This window comes from Scomber scombrus, chromosome 8 (assembly GCF_963691925.1).
Source record: "Scomber scombrus chromosome 8, fScoSco1.1, whole genome shotgun sequence".
NCBI classification, from domain to species: domain Eukaryota; kingdom Metazoa; phylum Chordata; class Actinopteri; order Scombriformes; family Scombridae; genus Scomber; species Scomber scombrus.
In genome coordinates, this window is record NC_084977.1 from 15,561,784 (window position 1) to 15,576,858 (window position 15,075).

At 40.7% G+C, this 15,075-nt stretch overlaps 1 protein-coding gene across 1 annotated transcript in view; it reads left to right on the forward strand.

Annotated features, from left to right (window-relative positions):
* Positions 1 to 15,075, forward strand: part of cep350 (centrosomal protein 350) — a 35,195-nt gene continuing 20,120 nt past the window's right edge. The window contains exons 1-15 of the mRNA XM_062424986.1: positions 1 to 289; positions 3,289 to 3,377; positions 3,528 to 3,571; positions 3,734 to 3,842; positions 3,992 to 4,154; positions 5,100 to 5,767; positions 5,937 to 6,050; positions 7,007 to 7,135; positions 8,714 to 8,830; positions 10,116 to 10,858; positions 10,992 to 11,110; positions 11,936 to 12,990; positions 13,393 to 13,534; positions 13,803 to 13,972; positions 14,188 to 14,374. Of these exons, the coding sequence (XP_062280970.1) occupies positions 3,302 to 3,377; positions 3,528 to 3,571; positions 3,734 to 3,842; positions 3,992 to 4,154; positions 5,100 to 5,767; positions 5,937 to 6,050; positions 7,007 to 7,135; positions 8,714 to 8,830; positions 10,116 to 10,858; positions 10,992 to 11,110; positions 11,936 to 12,990; positions 13,393 to 13,534; positions 13,803 to 13,972; positions 14,188 to 14,374 (3,836 nt within the window). The 5' untranslated portion in view covers positions 1 to 289; positions 3,289 to 3,301. The remainder of the gene's footprint in view (positions 290 to 3,288; positions 3,378 to 3,527; positions 3,572 to 3,733; positions 3,843 to 3,991; positions 4,155 to 5,099; positions 5,768 to 5,936; positions 6,051 to 7,006; positions 7,136 to 8,713; positions 8,831 to 10,115; positions 10,859 to 10,991; positions 11,111 to 11,935; positions 12,991 to 13,392; positions 13,535 to 13,802; positions 13,973 to 14,187; positions 14,375 to 15,075) is intronic.

Below are 15,075 nucleotides of genomic sequence, written 5' to 3' on the forward strand. Positions count from 1 at the left end.
CCCAGACGCGGGTGGCCACATTTCTTATCCTGGAATTACACAACCGAGACTGGATATTTGGTTACCCTGAATGACGGCAAAGATATCAACAAACGTGTACATGTCGCGGAAAAAGTTGGTACAGCTCAGTTGGCACAAGTGGTAGCTAATGTTCGCCAGCTAACGCTAACATTAGCAAACAGACTGCTGAACCAAACTGAACAAGTTTGAAGAAGTTGGTGATTTTACTTATCATGAGACCACCATCGTGAATGTGGACATCTAGACACACCGGGTCGTTTACGTAAAGGTAAGTGTTATGTCTCTTCAAAAAGGTTCAGCTAAGTTAATTCATGACTTTCCTGTCAGCTAACATTAACTCTCGACTTGGCGGCTCCGACTATTCCCTGGGCCGAAGACATTCAGAAACAAGTCATCTTGAAGTCAGAGGTTAGATTGAGTTACTGGCAAACATTGTTTACATAAAACGAATGATTTTTACAAAACAGAAGATAACAATTGAAAAGTTGACGTAGTTGAAATCATAGTTAGGTTTTAAAACACCGGTAATAAACTGGTTGTTAGTTCACACACCCGAAAGTAGATTAATGATGGATTGTGCACGGATGAGTACTTCCTGGATGCTGAGTTTTTAGTTGTAGCTCATTTAGTTGTTGTTATTGTTAACTATATTTAGTTTTAATTAAATGTTTAAGAACATGTATCGGTTGTATATACTGCATAATGGGTTGCTGTGTTGGTCTGAATCTATCTGTTTTAGTCTCTCAGCGTTTATAAAATACTATTGCAAAATAATAATGACATTATTAAGTATCCAAATCGGCGGCTATCTTCTCCGCGACCGACCCGGAGACAAAAAAAAGTCAAATCAATTGGGTGAAAAAGTGTTAAAAGCTTGACTTATTACCACGGAGTAAAGGTGATTTACATTAACAGTAAATACAACCCATGTAAAACCAAAGATGGCGCATAACTTCTTCCTCGCCTAACGCAGGATTTTTCACTGCTGACATTAGTGGCCGGAAGATATATTGCAACAGTCAATGCATGAATTCTGTATTTTTTGTCATTTAAGTTTTATTCGTTTTCACATTTTAACAGTACAAAAATACAGATAATGTCAGTGTGATATGTTAAATCAAAGGTAAAACAAACAAAGTACCCATTTATAGGAACAAAACATTTATTTAAAAAAAGAAAAGAAAAGGCAGTTAAAAACATCAATTCCTGCATGTCAGTGTCTCTTTATATTATGTTAACCATTACCCCAAACCCTCTCAAAGTTGTACACCCTTTATGTATGCCACATTTAGCTAGTTATGCTCCGCACATTATTTACTCTGGCAGGTGTTCAAATGATCTCAGTCTTCAACCCTTTGTCATGGGTTTGAGTCATTCTTCCAACACTGGTCTATGTGGGCTTTTCCAGTTGCATTAAATAAGCCTGACTGCATCTACACAGCCTGTTACTGCCAGACCGAACTCTGCATTCGTAAGCTATGGAGGCATGGGACGATATGAAAATGTCATGTCATGATTGTCCTCAACCAAATAAATGCAATTAATGATATTATCCGATAATCATCAAAATATGCTCTCAAAAATACAACATAAGTGTTGTTGTAATGTAAAGTCTGCCCTTAAGTGGCAGCAACAAGTGCATTGGTGCATGGTGCTGCAGTCTGTGAGCGAAGAGGAAGTCATGTGACAGCTTGGATTGTATGCGGGTTGTGTTTGCTTTAATGGTGATCACCGTCACTCTGTAGGATGAACGTGTGTTTTGTTTTTCACTCAACGTTCCTCCAAGTTTACCTTCCCTCCATTGAGTTTGTAAAATATACTTTCATTAACTCACTTTATGAGCACTACATGTGTGGATGGTGTCAGTTAACATAGGCAGCACCACAGGATATACAGTACAGTACCTCTGATTCTTTGGATGTCAACTTGAATTGATAAGCTGGCTATGATGGTTAACATCAGTAGTAAGGTTCTTTCACACACGCCAATTATCAATGTAAAATTAGCTTCGAGCAGGCAAGTGTTTTCTATAATACTGAGGTCTGTATTCAGCCTGTGCCAAAAGTAGCTAACGTCAGCTTTTCATGATAGTCAAGTTGACAACATGAAAGTTAGTTCCTCATATGAGTGCACAATTTAACGCCACATAATTCTAGCTGCTTTTGGTTCTCATTCCAGACGTTTTGGATTCACTTACATATACCAGAAATACACAGACTGCAGTCTGTAGTCCGCTTTAATAGGCAAAATTTAATACGCATCATTGATCAAGGTTTATAATCATGGTTATCAAGTGTAGGATGATATATTAACCAAAAGGGTTGCTGCCAAGAAATCTTGTTTTTGGAGAAAGACTTTGCTTTCTTCCTGTTTGCTCTTTCAGTGTGAAGTGATCACCTCAGGGCTGTGTCACATGATTGTTATGACTAAACTGCATGACTTCTGAAGAACTCCTTATGACTTCAGGAGTGTAAAATATGACGTGCTGCAGTGCAAAACACACATAATGACCCAGTAACAAGGCTGGGATTGCTCATAGAGCCATAATATAATTCATTAACTGATTAATGGAGCAAAGTTGTCAACAAATTGAGCCAGTATTGTCTCAGTAAGAGTTTCCCTAATGAGAAGAATGCATTAACTTCATTATTATCCTAAAGAGAAACTGGGTTGAAGTGTGTGCACAAAAATTCACAGTAAAAAACATGCACACAAAGTAAACGTCAGCAGCAAGTTTGTACTGTATATTTGACTTTAACAAGGTTGCACGTAGCTGGGACGACACACCGGTTCTCTAGCATTACAGGTGTTTTAAGTAAACATCACAATGTTGACATGTGACAAAGTTAAGGTCTGCTCACCTTCCTTCATGGAAATCCTCCGGGGAATGTGCTGCTGTTGAACCAGTTTTAAACGGCACGTTGTCAACAGGGTGACATAATAGATGTTACACTTGGAGTGGACTCGGCCATACTAAATAGGATATATTGAATATTTGAATTAATTCAGATGCTAGGCATTGAGTGCAGGGTGTCATCGAGACTGTTATGTCTGAGACCCGTTTCTGTCTGAGTCATTTCTTTTGTTTGAAAGTGCTTGGTTTTTTTTTTCAAATGTTACTGCCTTTGTAAAAACATTATTTACAGTAATATGTACATAGTGCAAGAGTACATTAGTATATTATTCTCTTAATGACTTTTTTGTGTTTATCTCATTAATGTTGAATAATGTTTTTTCATATATGCCTATGTCTATTCTTGGCTGCAGGTGAACGGGAGAGATGAGGAGCAGCAAGAGGACTGAGGCGTCTCTTAAAAGCTCTGCTCTGCAGCTCACTGATCATAATATTGGCACAGGTGTGTAAAGAAAAAATGCAATTTAGTTTTAGTGGTGTTTAGTTTCAAAGTTAGTATAGTGTTGTCATGATTAATAAGGTAACTGTGTCATGTGGGTTGCAGTAAGAGGATCTGTCTCCTGTTGTAATTAATTTTCTTTCTCTTTGTTAGAGCTGACAACTGCATGGAAAGGTTTGGCTCAGTCCAAAGCTGCTGTAAGTACACACAGAACAGTTTTCTGCTGAATAAATGAATACATTATTTGTCAGCCTTTCAGGAAAAGTAATGAAATAGAATCCGCAATATCTAATGACAATTTATTCAATTTCATCTTCACATAACCCAAGGAGTCTGACATTTGTCTGCTTTCTTTTTAGTTGCGGCACATAGAAAACTGTATAGAGGCAACTCCAGGGTCATCAGTTCTCCTGGACTCTGTCATGGACCCCCCCAGGAAGAAATCCTCCAGAACAGTCCGCTGCAGGGGTGAGTTATTCCAAAATGTAAAGCTAAAACACATTATGATTAAATAAATTATAAATGATTTATCAAATTATTATTGTATTTGTAGTTTTGTGATTTCACGGAGTGATGTGTGATGTGTACTGACTAACATCACTTCTCTCTTGTCACAGATGGACAAGTTGATGACATTGGAGGGTCTTCAAAGCACAGGGGGCGTAGTCAACAAAGCCCAGAAAAGAGCAGCTCTCGCAGCCCACTGAGAAATGCCACTCAAGACAGCAATGTCCGCAAGAACAACAGTGTGGAGTTCAGGGAACCACTGGCCTCATACAGGTACAAATACTGTAGAAAAATGTATAGCTCTCTGTGGATACATCGCTACATTTGGGAAGGATAGTATACAATAATCCTCTGGACTGGATATCTGTAGTTTGTGCTCTAAAGTGACTATATAACATTGGTAATATTTTTCTCTAGCTGAATCTTTTACAAAAAATGGACCTGAATCTATAACCAAAAGCATTTATTGAACATACAAATCAAAATGATTTGCCAGTTTTCTATAGCATTATGTTTAAAAGTACATGAAGATCATATTTTTATAGTAATATAGTCTGTATATGTGTTCTGTAAGGTGACAGCTGGATAAGATGGTGTTTATTCCTCACCTGGGCTGGAATATTTTCATTGTAATTTTTGCACCAGCTCGTTGTTTACACTTCCTACATCAGAGGGACTGTTTCTATGACAAGTCACTCAGCGCAATTTACTCTTCAAGACCTCCATTCAGAGACCATATGTTTTTGACGTCCCCTCTGAATTGTCCGGAGGTGAATAGCTCACCGATACTTCAGTAGCTCTTGTCTCTCGGCTCCAGTGTTGGGATACTGCAAAACCTTAAAATGTTGTTTCTAGTATTTGAATATGCTGCACATTAAAACTAAATTGTGTACGTTGAAAAAGTTTTCTTTCTAACATATATTTTTGAACAGTAACTCTTAAGCAAGACCTATCTTTGAAATAAAATGTCAGACTTCCTTTTTTGTTCGTTTTACTATTACCAGCAAATGTGCAGAATAGTGCATCATATTCAGATCACTTTTTGATATTATTATCCACGGAGAGCCATCATTAATCTTATTCTACAATTATATCAGTCAGAATTACCAAAATTTCAAAATTCCACCACCCATAAATGTGTTCCTCTGTATGCTCAGTGAGTGGTAAATGTAAATCTTGATCCTTTTCCTGATCCCATGTAATCTGATTTGCTTGCAGAGAGGCCACCCCACCACCACATCCCTCCTCTCAGCTGGAGGTCTACAGCCTGCAGTCAGTGCCAGGGTCTTCGTACCCATCCTCTCCACCTCCCTTAGATCCTCTGCTTAGCCAGCTGGTCTACCAGCGAGACACCAGGGACAAACAGACACACAGGGACCTGGACAGCACACACTCCTCGGCTCTGGAGAGCACCGAGGTCCGCTACCTCAATGACCAGCCAGCCCTAGACACCCTGAGGACTGTTGCAAACCTGTCACATCTGACAGGTGTAAGAGTCCCAGCAAGGGAGGGGGCTAAGGAGGACAGCACTCCCAAAGCACAATTTTCCCAGAGCATGGACAGCCAAGAGTCAAGCTCATGTGTAGCTCCAGCCCCAGGCTACACACGTCGAGGGGAGAGCACTCCCTCCACCAGCCCTGGCTCAGCTTCCCAGCGGTTGGAGAACCTGAGGCGACATCAGCCCGATGATAAGCTGGAGAAGCTCAAAGAGCGTATTCGAAGGCAGAGACAACATCTGGAGGAGGCTGCAGAGAGAGAGAAGATGTTGGGTTATCTAGAACAGCCCATAATGGCCACCGTGGGGAGTAACAATAGTGGTACAAGCAACATGCCCTCAGCCAAAATACGGAAAGTAACAGCTGCACCGCCTGCACCTATATACAAAGGTATTCTGGCTATAAGACGTTCTAACTTTCTAACTTTTATTTTGTGTTGACTAAATTCAGTAAGAATTATATGTGAAGTGATACTTTGAAGTTTGGGGAATACAGATTTGAGCCATTTAAGTAGAAAACGCGATGTTGCAGCTTACATCTTCAATTTCTTTACTTTCAGGGTTCAACAGTACTGAGACAAAGATCCGGACTCCTGACGGGAAAGTTTGGAAAGAGGAGGAGTTTCATAACCTCAGTAGAGAAATATACAGAGACTTGTCACGACAGTTTGCTGGTAAGCACAAACAACATTTACAGTTCATGTCCACTGTTTTTTATGTGTAATATCCACCAGCATCACACAAACCTGAGGTGCAGTACAAAACATAAGGATCATTATCCCTCAAAAAGTTTTATTCAGAGGAAGAATGAAATGTACAGACTATTTAAATGTATGTCGACTAAAATAACGTGACAAAAATTATTGTGTTGAATCAGTTGATTTATTCTACGAATAGTTGTTTAAACAAGACACGTTTACAGCTGTGCCAGTGGCTCTATGATGCTGGACTTTGACACAGCTGTGCTTTGAAAAAGATACAAACATTTCATTGAAATCCATCCAGTAGGTGGTGAGAGATATTTCAGTCTGCACTAAAGTGGTGGTCAGATCAACACACTGACATTACCACTGGCATTTTATAGAGCCATGCTGCTAGTGTGACTGAACATTTTTTACATATAGTTTGTTATCAGACTCACTGATACAGAAAACCAATAAAGGCTGCTGTAAACTGTCAGTGCTTCCCACAGGTGAAGAATTTGCATGTAATGGTTCTCATGAAGGGAGCGGACCTGGTAATTGTATTCAGCACATATTGGAATTATCTTCAAAACCATATTAACAAGATAACGATTGCACCCTCATAGCATTTTCACTTTGACGGTTGGATTGGGGAAAATTTATTAGTGTGCCGCTCAAATAAATTCTGTAAATGGAAAACACAGAGTTGTATTCATCAGTCTCTAGGCACACTTGAATGATGTAACAGCTGTTTTCCATTGACGAGTTTAGTATGTCTGCATTCAGCAAACACATTCTTTGTTTTATAACATCAAAGATTTCTACGACAGCTCACATTGCTGCGTCTTTTAACTGTTTTTTAACTGTCTTTTTTGATGTAATTATGAAAAATGTGTCACTCTTTATTGCCCTGTGTCTTACTATTTGTATATGTGTTTTGTGTACAGAGAGCACCAGATCCAGGCATCAGCAGCAAAGGGAACCGAGAACAGACAGACCTAAAGAGAGGAGGGCTCCCAAACCAGTCAGGAAGGTCCACAGAGCTGCTGCCGCCTCTGACCTAAATGCAAAACCAGGTATAATAATCCTCTTTTATGTGAGAGCCAACCTACCTTCTGATCTATTTTTAATTAGTGACAGCAGGAATTAGGAAAGCTAAGCCCATAGAATAGTCTAGCAGGATTTTGTCATCGGTCATTGCATACGTTATAAAACGTTCTGAACCATGTCATGTCTGTGCTGTTCTGCCTAATCTACCTTCATTCCCATATTCATTTCTGTGTAGATATTGCTCTTATTATATTCTGCACAGATGCTCTCATTGGCATCAATAATCATTTATATGGCATTATTTTTTAGACTTTTGGTGAGTGTATACACAATATGTGTAATGTAGTCACATAAAGTGCTAACTTTGTGTACATGAAATAACCCAAATATTTTAATCCAAATTAGTGTATGTCATAAATCCCCCGATGCCTCAGTCATCCCATACCAGGCCTGCGTGTGTTCCAGTACATGAACAGAGCCATCACTGGGTGCTGAGGCTGTGTTAAGACTCTAATCCCTGAAGAAATGTTCAGTATGTGTGACATGCAATTTGTGACAAGCAAGTAGCAAACAGACTCCCTCATAGAAGAATCATAGCCACATGCTACAGTAACTTGGTTTATAGCACACCTCTGACAGCTGAGAAAACTCCCCCCTCCCCACTCACAAAGATGCTTCCTAAGGCACACGTGTCAACATTATTGGTTGCTTGCTTCAGGTCTGTGTAGATGTGGACACAAGGAAGTGCATTTGATAATATATTATGCTAGGCATTGTCACCTTAAGAGGATCTTAAGTAAATGATTCAGGAACCCATTATTATCGCGTAAACACAACAAGCACACAGTGGTAGGTCCTGAGCGCACAAGCTCCTCTGTCCTGTTTTCTTTCTCTCATTCACTCTGCGACTGGTGTCTTCTTGTGTTTCTTCCAACTTTTGTATTGCCTCTCAATTCTGGCTTGTCTCTGTTTCATGTGGCACAGCACTATAAATAGCCCTCTGCAATCTGTGGCCAGGTTCAGTTGGCTCATCCACCCAGTACAAACAGCTGCTTGGTTAGTAGATGTACAGCTTCATTACCAGGAACTGCTCTTTGGTGGAACACTCATAATGAAAAGTGCTCTACATATTAGTCCAAGGAAAGAAACTGTTGTTAAGTTTTTGAAATGTTCAATGCTCTGAACACCACAACTGAAATTTTACTCAAATTCATTGTACTGGACTGTAATGGAGGAAAATATTATTTTAATCTACAACAACAAGCAGTATATCAGACACCTTGTCAATTGCTATTGGTGCATCAGTTTCCCCACACAACAACTTCTGTAACTTTAAAAAAAGAAGTCAGAATCCAGTCCTTTTTTCATATTAATAAGTTTGAGTAAAGTGACCATTTAAACTGGTCACACTATGCACCTTGACTAGGAAGTGTTTTTCCTTTATGTCTCCCTCTCTCTAAGTTGTGTATTTATGCTCAAGTGGTGGTGGTGTGTCTAGATGCTAACATATGCAGTCATGTTCCATGAAGTCAACATGAACCATATTGAATTGCTGTTCTACTCTGTAGCAGTGTCTAAGGTATTAACTTTCTGTTTCTCTGCAGTGATTAGCCCTGCTTCGTGGCGGGAGGGCCAAAAGCTGGTTAAGATGGTACTGGGTCCAGTTCCCAGGCTGTCCAGAGAGGACAGGTCTCTACCAGATGACAGACTGAGCAGAACAGGTGGGGCTTGGAGACCTAAACTCTTACCCTTCTATACATGCCACTACACCCCTATCTTATATTACCATGTAAGCTCATTTCATGATCCCAACAGCTGACTCAGCCTACCTAAAACCTAGTCAACTCTGCTGTAATCATTTCTCAAATTATCTTCTTTCACTTATTGACATAGTGTCATTATCAAGGGTGACAAGAGGTAGAGAGAAGGCGACTAGCAATCTAGGCTTTGAAGAAAAGCTCATAATTTGCCAACTTGATGTCACAAATAGTGCCAAAGTGTAAATTAGATTTTACCCTTCACTTTTCAGCCATCTTGTGTTCTCAGTTTACTCTGATGTCTCATGGAGCAAATGATCTTTCACTTGTAAAATTTAACATACATTTGTGCTTTTACCTGTAACAGAGCTTTTGAATTGGAAGGTGTTATAAAATACACAATTTCTAGTTTGTTATGGGGGGTTTGCATGTCGGGGACCCACACTTGTGGGATTGACAATAAACCCAGCCAAAAGAATATCAATAAATAAATAGTCTGTGGCTGCTGCTGCACACACGTTGCCATTGTCTCTTCTTATACACATACACACTATCATCATCTACCTCTGTCTGTGCTGGCTGTGTCTGTACTGGGTACCATTGACCGGAAGGAATAGAGATCGACTGGCTGTTCTGGTTGGTTGCACAATTAGACATGGCCTGATTTCACGAAGTTGCCCCACTGCAGGCGGCATGTTCTCTGGGGGATAGCAGAGTAGGGCAGGGAGATGCTGTGAGGCTCACTGTAGTCATGTCCAGCAAAAGAACTGTCTGGATTAATACTGGAAAATCTAGATGGGAATTTTCTATTTGGCCCAGATTAGAGTTGCCATGGCAAGCCTTCCCCCTCAAGCCTCATTTATTATTTGTAGTTTGTCTGGGTTGAGTGCTTCAGCTTTAGAGGTTTTTAAATCTGCTGCTGTCACTTGCTGTATAATGCAGTGCTATTCATTCAGTGTTAAACCTATTTACTACAGATATTGATCATACATAAACAGGAAAAGAGGCTTTATAACCTACTTCTTACTTACTATGTAGAAAGAATGGACCTTATAAATCAACACATTCATAAGTCTGATACATATATGAATTGTGATTGTAAAGTTGAAATTTTCAGTGTTTCATCAATCTGCCTTCCATTTCAAGTCTTAATTTATCATTGAAGCTATTTATTATTATTATTATTATTATTATTGAATTGAATACTACTAACAGCATTAACATCTTGATTTTCTTTGAATCTCACCAGCTTCCCGTCACCGCTCCAGTTCACACCCACGCTCAGAATCAAACCAACGATCTCGTCCTAATAGCACAGAAAGGTCTTGCAGTTCATTTCAAGGGCAATCCAGAGGCCACTACACAACCACATACACCCCCCCATGTGCAGCTCAGGACAAAACGCCAGTGGGTGTAAGCACAGACCTGTTGTCAGTGGATATCCAGGGCATACTTGATGACCTTCAGCTGGAGTGCAAAGCCGCGGAAAAGGATGAGAGGGCCCGACAAAGGTCTCGAGGAGGGAGCAGTGGTGTAAGAGGGAGAGGGGCCTCATGGTCACGAACAAGGACTCCAGTCTCTGCTTGGGGAACTACTGTGCCAACAGGTAGCTCCTCAAGAGGCTGCCGCAGTGCCAGCCCCACTACACACAGACCAGAGACTGTTAGCATGGCTGACAGGGGACAGAAAAAGCGCCACTATGATGCAGATAGCGTTCGCCAGTACATTGCCAGGCAGCAAGAGGACAGAAAGAGGCGTCAAGCTGAAGAGAAGAAGGCAATGAGGGAAGAGGCAGAGAAGAGAAACCAGAGGCTACAGGAGCTTTACAGGAAGCAAAGAGAAGCTGCTAAAACAGTGGCCCTTCCCAGTGAGGCACCTGTAGCACCTGTACAAAAGCGATTACATGAGACCTACAACAAACTGCTGCTGGAAGAGGCCCAGCTGGGCGAAGAGGCCACACAGACACAACTTGCTGCTCCTTCTATTCAAATGGTACTGAATACAAGCATTAAACATGGTCACCTTATTTATATATGAAAGCTTTATTAAGTGAAAACAATAATGTATTTCATGTAAGAAAGAATTGATGATTTTCTGAATTGTGTTGTCATGTGTCCTGCCACAGAGGCCGATGTACCAGCCTTCAGGAGAGTCGGATAAAGAGAATAAAAGACTAGAGCAACCACAGAGCCCCTCAAGCAGTGATAGGTCTTTGAATGATCAGCCACCTCCGCCATTATCCAGGTAGACACGTGCACACACTCATACACAAAACTGCCTACCTACTTAACTCCCCAGAAAAACAAACAATGCATTCATGTTTATACACAGACAAAAGACTCCCTGCAAGTATACTCCTACTAGAAATAATGTTTGTAGGGATAATAACCAGGGAATCACCTGACTGCACCAAACATAGAAACTGTCTGTTCTCAGATGTTTGGTTTTTATGAACACCTCTTGCAAGTGCCCCACAGGTTTTATTGCTCTTCACTTCAGTACAAGATACACAAAAGTAGTGCACGTTTACAGTCACTGCTTCTGGTTAAGGTGCATGAAAGAACATTGTAGATAGCTGAGTGTAAATATAACGATTTTACTTGTGAAATGTATTAACCATCATTGTATATGTAAAAAATAGTTATTTTTACTGATAGTCTTCCATCCAGTTGCTGTTTATGCTTTATTCTGCTGTGATTTCTTTTTTTTTTTGCAAATATAGAGAGTATAATGCTTTATACCATTTGAGTTGCATATCAGGCTGCTGGATACATTTATTCCAAACTATAGCTATTAAAGACATTATTTCTGCTATACATCAAGTTGTTTTTGCATGGGAGTTTGGTCAGAAATGTTTTACTGAACAGAATTTACTGAATACCTAGAATAGCTGTACACAACTCATCTGCGGATGTCGATAGCATTCAAAATGAGAGTTCACTCACCTGGTCACCACAGTGGACATAATTAATACACTTACATATTCTTTTTATTTGATTATTGTTTAAAAGACAGCTGTTAACATTTCTCTTTCCTCTTTCCCATTCTGTGTTGCTCCCACTGTTGTAGGAATGATTTGGATGTTGGAGTTTCCTCCTTGTTTCAGCCCGACCACCTGAGCCCAGCTGTCCGACCCAGCATTGGTCCTAACAGCAGTGCACTAGCACCTGTTAATGACCATCTCCTTTCCCAGCTTCTCAGGCTGGACACCACGGTTGCAGCTGGTGACATTAGGCACACTCAGCGGCCAGCCACTGCACCTTCCAAAAGGTCACAATCCAAAATGTCCCGCATAGAAACCCTAAAGGCCACAGCCGCGTCCCTCTCTAATCGTATAGAGAGTGAGGCACGGAAGCTTGCTTGGGAAGGAATCAACTATGGTACAGCAACTTCAGTGGATGTGGATTCTATTTTGGCTCCTAGGTCCTCTCAGGCTAATCTTGATGATGGACGCTGGGCAGAAACATCTCCTCGTGCCCCAACAGAAAATAATGACATGGCAATGAGAATCCAGAGGATTTTGACTAGCACAGGTCATAGCTCATTCAATGGCAACACTCTTCCAGGAGTAGGAAATCTGCACACCCTCAGGGGACATAAAGAAAAGAATAGTAAGCACCCCAGTTTGACCAATCCACAAATAACTTCTGCTGATCTAACAGGGCACATCAGTAACAAATATACACAAGATAGGAGGAAGCTCGTCAATGGCTTGGAGAAGGTGGAGAGAATAGATAAAATGCCACAAAGGATGGAGTATGGAGCAGTAGAAGACAAGGAGGAGAAACGATCAGACCTCCATGACTCAAGTGCAGGCTCCATCAGTGAGGGTCCTCTGCTGAGTGAAGGCAGTTTCTCCGAGGATGAAGCAAGCCCCGCTCACCCCTCCAGCCATCGTGTACCTAGACCAGCAGATTGCCTGGAGGCAGTGGATTTCTGTGCAAGTCAAAGAAGAGACTACCAGCGTCTCTCTGAGTTCCGGAGGGAGGCAGCAAAGTGCTCGGCCCTCAGTCCAATCTTTGCTCAGCAGGACAGCAGCAAAGCAGCCTGGGAGGAGCTGAACAAAGGAAGCCCTCTAAGTGTAATCAACATTTTCACCAAGAACCTTCAAGGCCAACATAAAGGTTAGTTCACAGATGAGTATCTGTCAACTAAGAGAAAACTGTCAGTTTTCTTTGGAGGTGGTCAGGCAAGAATTGTGTTAAACATCCTCTTAATTGTTGTGCCTGTAGCAAAGTCACTGTGTGTGTCAAGTGGGTGTCTCTTAATTTAATATTTAGTATTTATTTCAGGATTTATGGACTATTGAGGTGTTTACTCTTTTAAGTGTATTCCTGTTAATATTGCCATGCCTGTGGCCAACACAGAAATATGCAAGTAAAGGAAATTGTGAGAATGATGTAGGAATTTATGAGTAAGCATCTGATAGACTATATAACTATAAGGGCTGCACAAACTCTAAAAGTAATGCTGTATTGTTTGTCATATTAATACTATTTCTTCTCAATCTCTGCCTTCTCTCATAGCGAGTGAGAGAAACTCTCCCTCTGCACATTCTGCCCACTCTGGAAATTACTCCAGAGATGCAGCAGTCTATGAAGATGACTTTGTGTCATCTCACAGCAGTGGAGCCAGTGGTCAGTTAAAGAGAGGCTCCAATTCACCCAGGTAAGATAAATACAGTAAAAGTGCTGTTTAAAGTGACCACTGGGTGGCATTCATGTCACACAACTGGAAAGCTCATGCAGTCCTTTCAGGCAACAGTCATTCTCTGTACTGTTCAGTTTGTTGATTTTCTCCTTTTTATAAAGAGGATAATAACCAGTACAGTCACTAGACATTTATGTGTGTTTTATTTATTTGTGTTGTGTCAAAGATCCTTAATTGGATTTTAAACTGTGATTGTGACCCTTCCTTTTTCTCCCCTGTCTGTTAGTGTGAACAGTCACTTTGAGGAGCTGATGAGGAGGTCTCCTTATGAGAAAAATACAGGAGGCATCAGTTCCCACCATTCATCCTTCCATTCATCTGTTCACTCACCGCATCTTTCATCTGGTTCCCCATCTGGTTCTTCAGCCCTCTCAAAGCACTCCACTAGAAAAAGAGGTGGGAATAAATACTTTCTATAATAATTTTGTGGTATGATTCTGAATTGTCAACTTATTAAAAAATTAACTAAAAAGCACAAATGGAATAGATTGAAGTTTGTTGATAGGATGTATTGTTGTTGTTGAGTGAAACTGCCTCTTAAAGGCTGTATGTTGTATTTTTGATTTTATAAATCTGTGATGATAACCCCCCCCCCCCCCGTTCCTCTGCAGGCACAGCATCAGACCAAAGTGATGCCACTCTGGTGGAAGAGCAGAGAAGTTCCTGCTCACCCCCCTCAGAAGCACCATCCTCAGACTCCAGGAAGAGAAGCTCAGAAAAAAGCCCTGCTCACAGCCAAGCCAAGAGTGTCCACTCTAATGACACTTTAGGGGAAGCTTCAGGGCATTCTCACCAAAGGTAATGATCCTTGACAGTCTACATTAAAGGGGAGGTTTGTTACTTTGGTTTAGTTAACTGGTGTAAAAGTTTCACCTGCAAGGTTCAAGTTTCACTCTGTGTTTTCAGTTAAGAGCATCTCTAAGATGTCAAATTGAATAGTGTGTAAGGTGGTATTAGTGAGGAGAAGGAATGAGGAATGGTGTTCCCATAAGTTTAAATTACCCACACATCCAGTTGTCTCTGGTATTTCCTTCCTTCCTGGTTTAGAGTGACCTTCAGTGCAACACTGAGGCGTGTTATGCTACCCTTCATGTTGTAGGCTGTTAATGTGTCTTGTGTCACAATACTTAATTTTTTTTAAACTCAGATTTATCACAATGATTTGAAACGTTTGTTTTCTATTACAACTGCACTTGCTGATAGATTAATCTGTTCAAAGGCATATTGAAATAAACTCTTGAAGTTACACCACTGAGCTATACTTCAATGGAATTTAAAAATCTATGTGCACTCTTAAATGAATGGGACCTTTTCAGCACTGGTTCATCTCAGTTGTTCCTGTTCAAACCACTCAGAGAACTCCTCTTGGTATATTCTGTAATTACTAAAGGTTAATTTATCTGGGCATGACTAAACACTAAACTCTGCAAAGAGAGTCCAAGTTGAGGCTGCCAGTTTAAACAGCATTGTGGCTTGCTGTTCGGTTGAAGGGTTGAGGG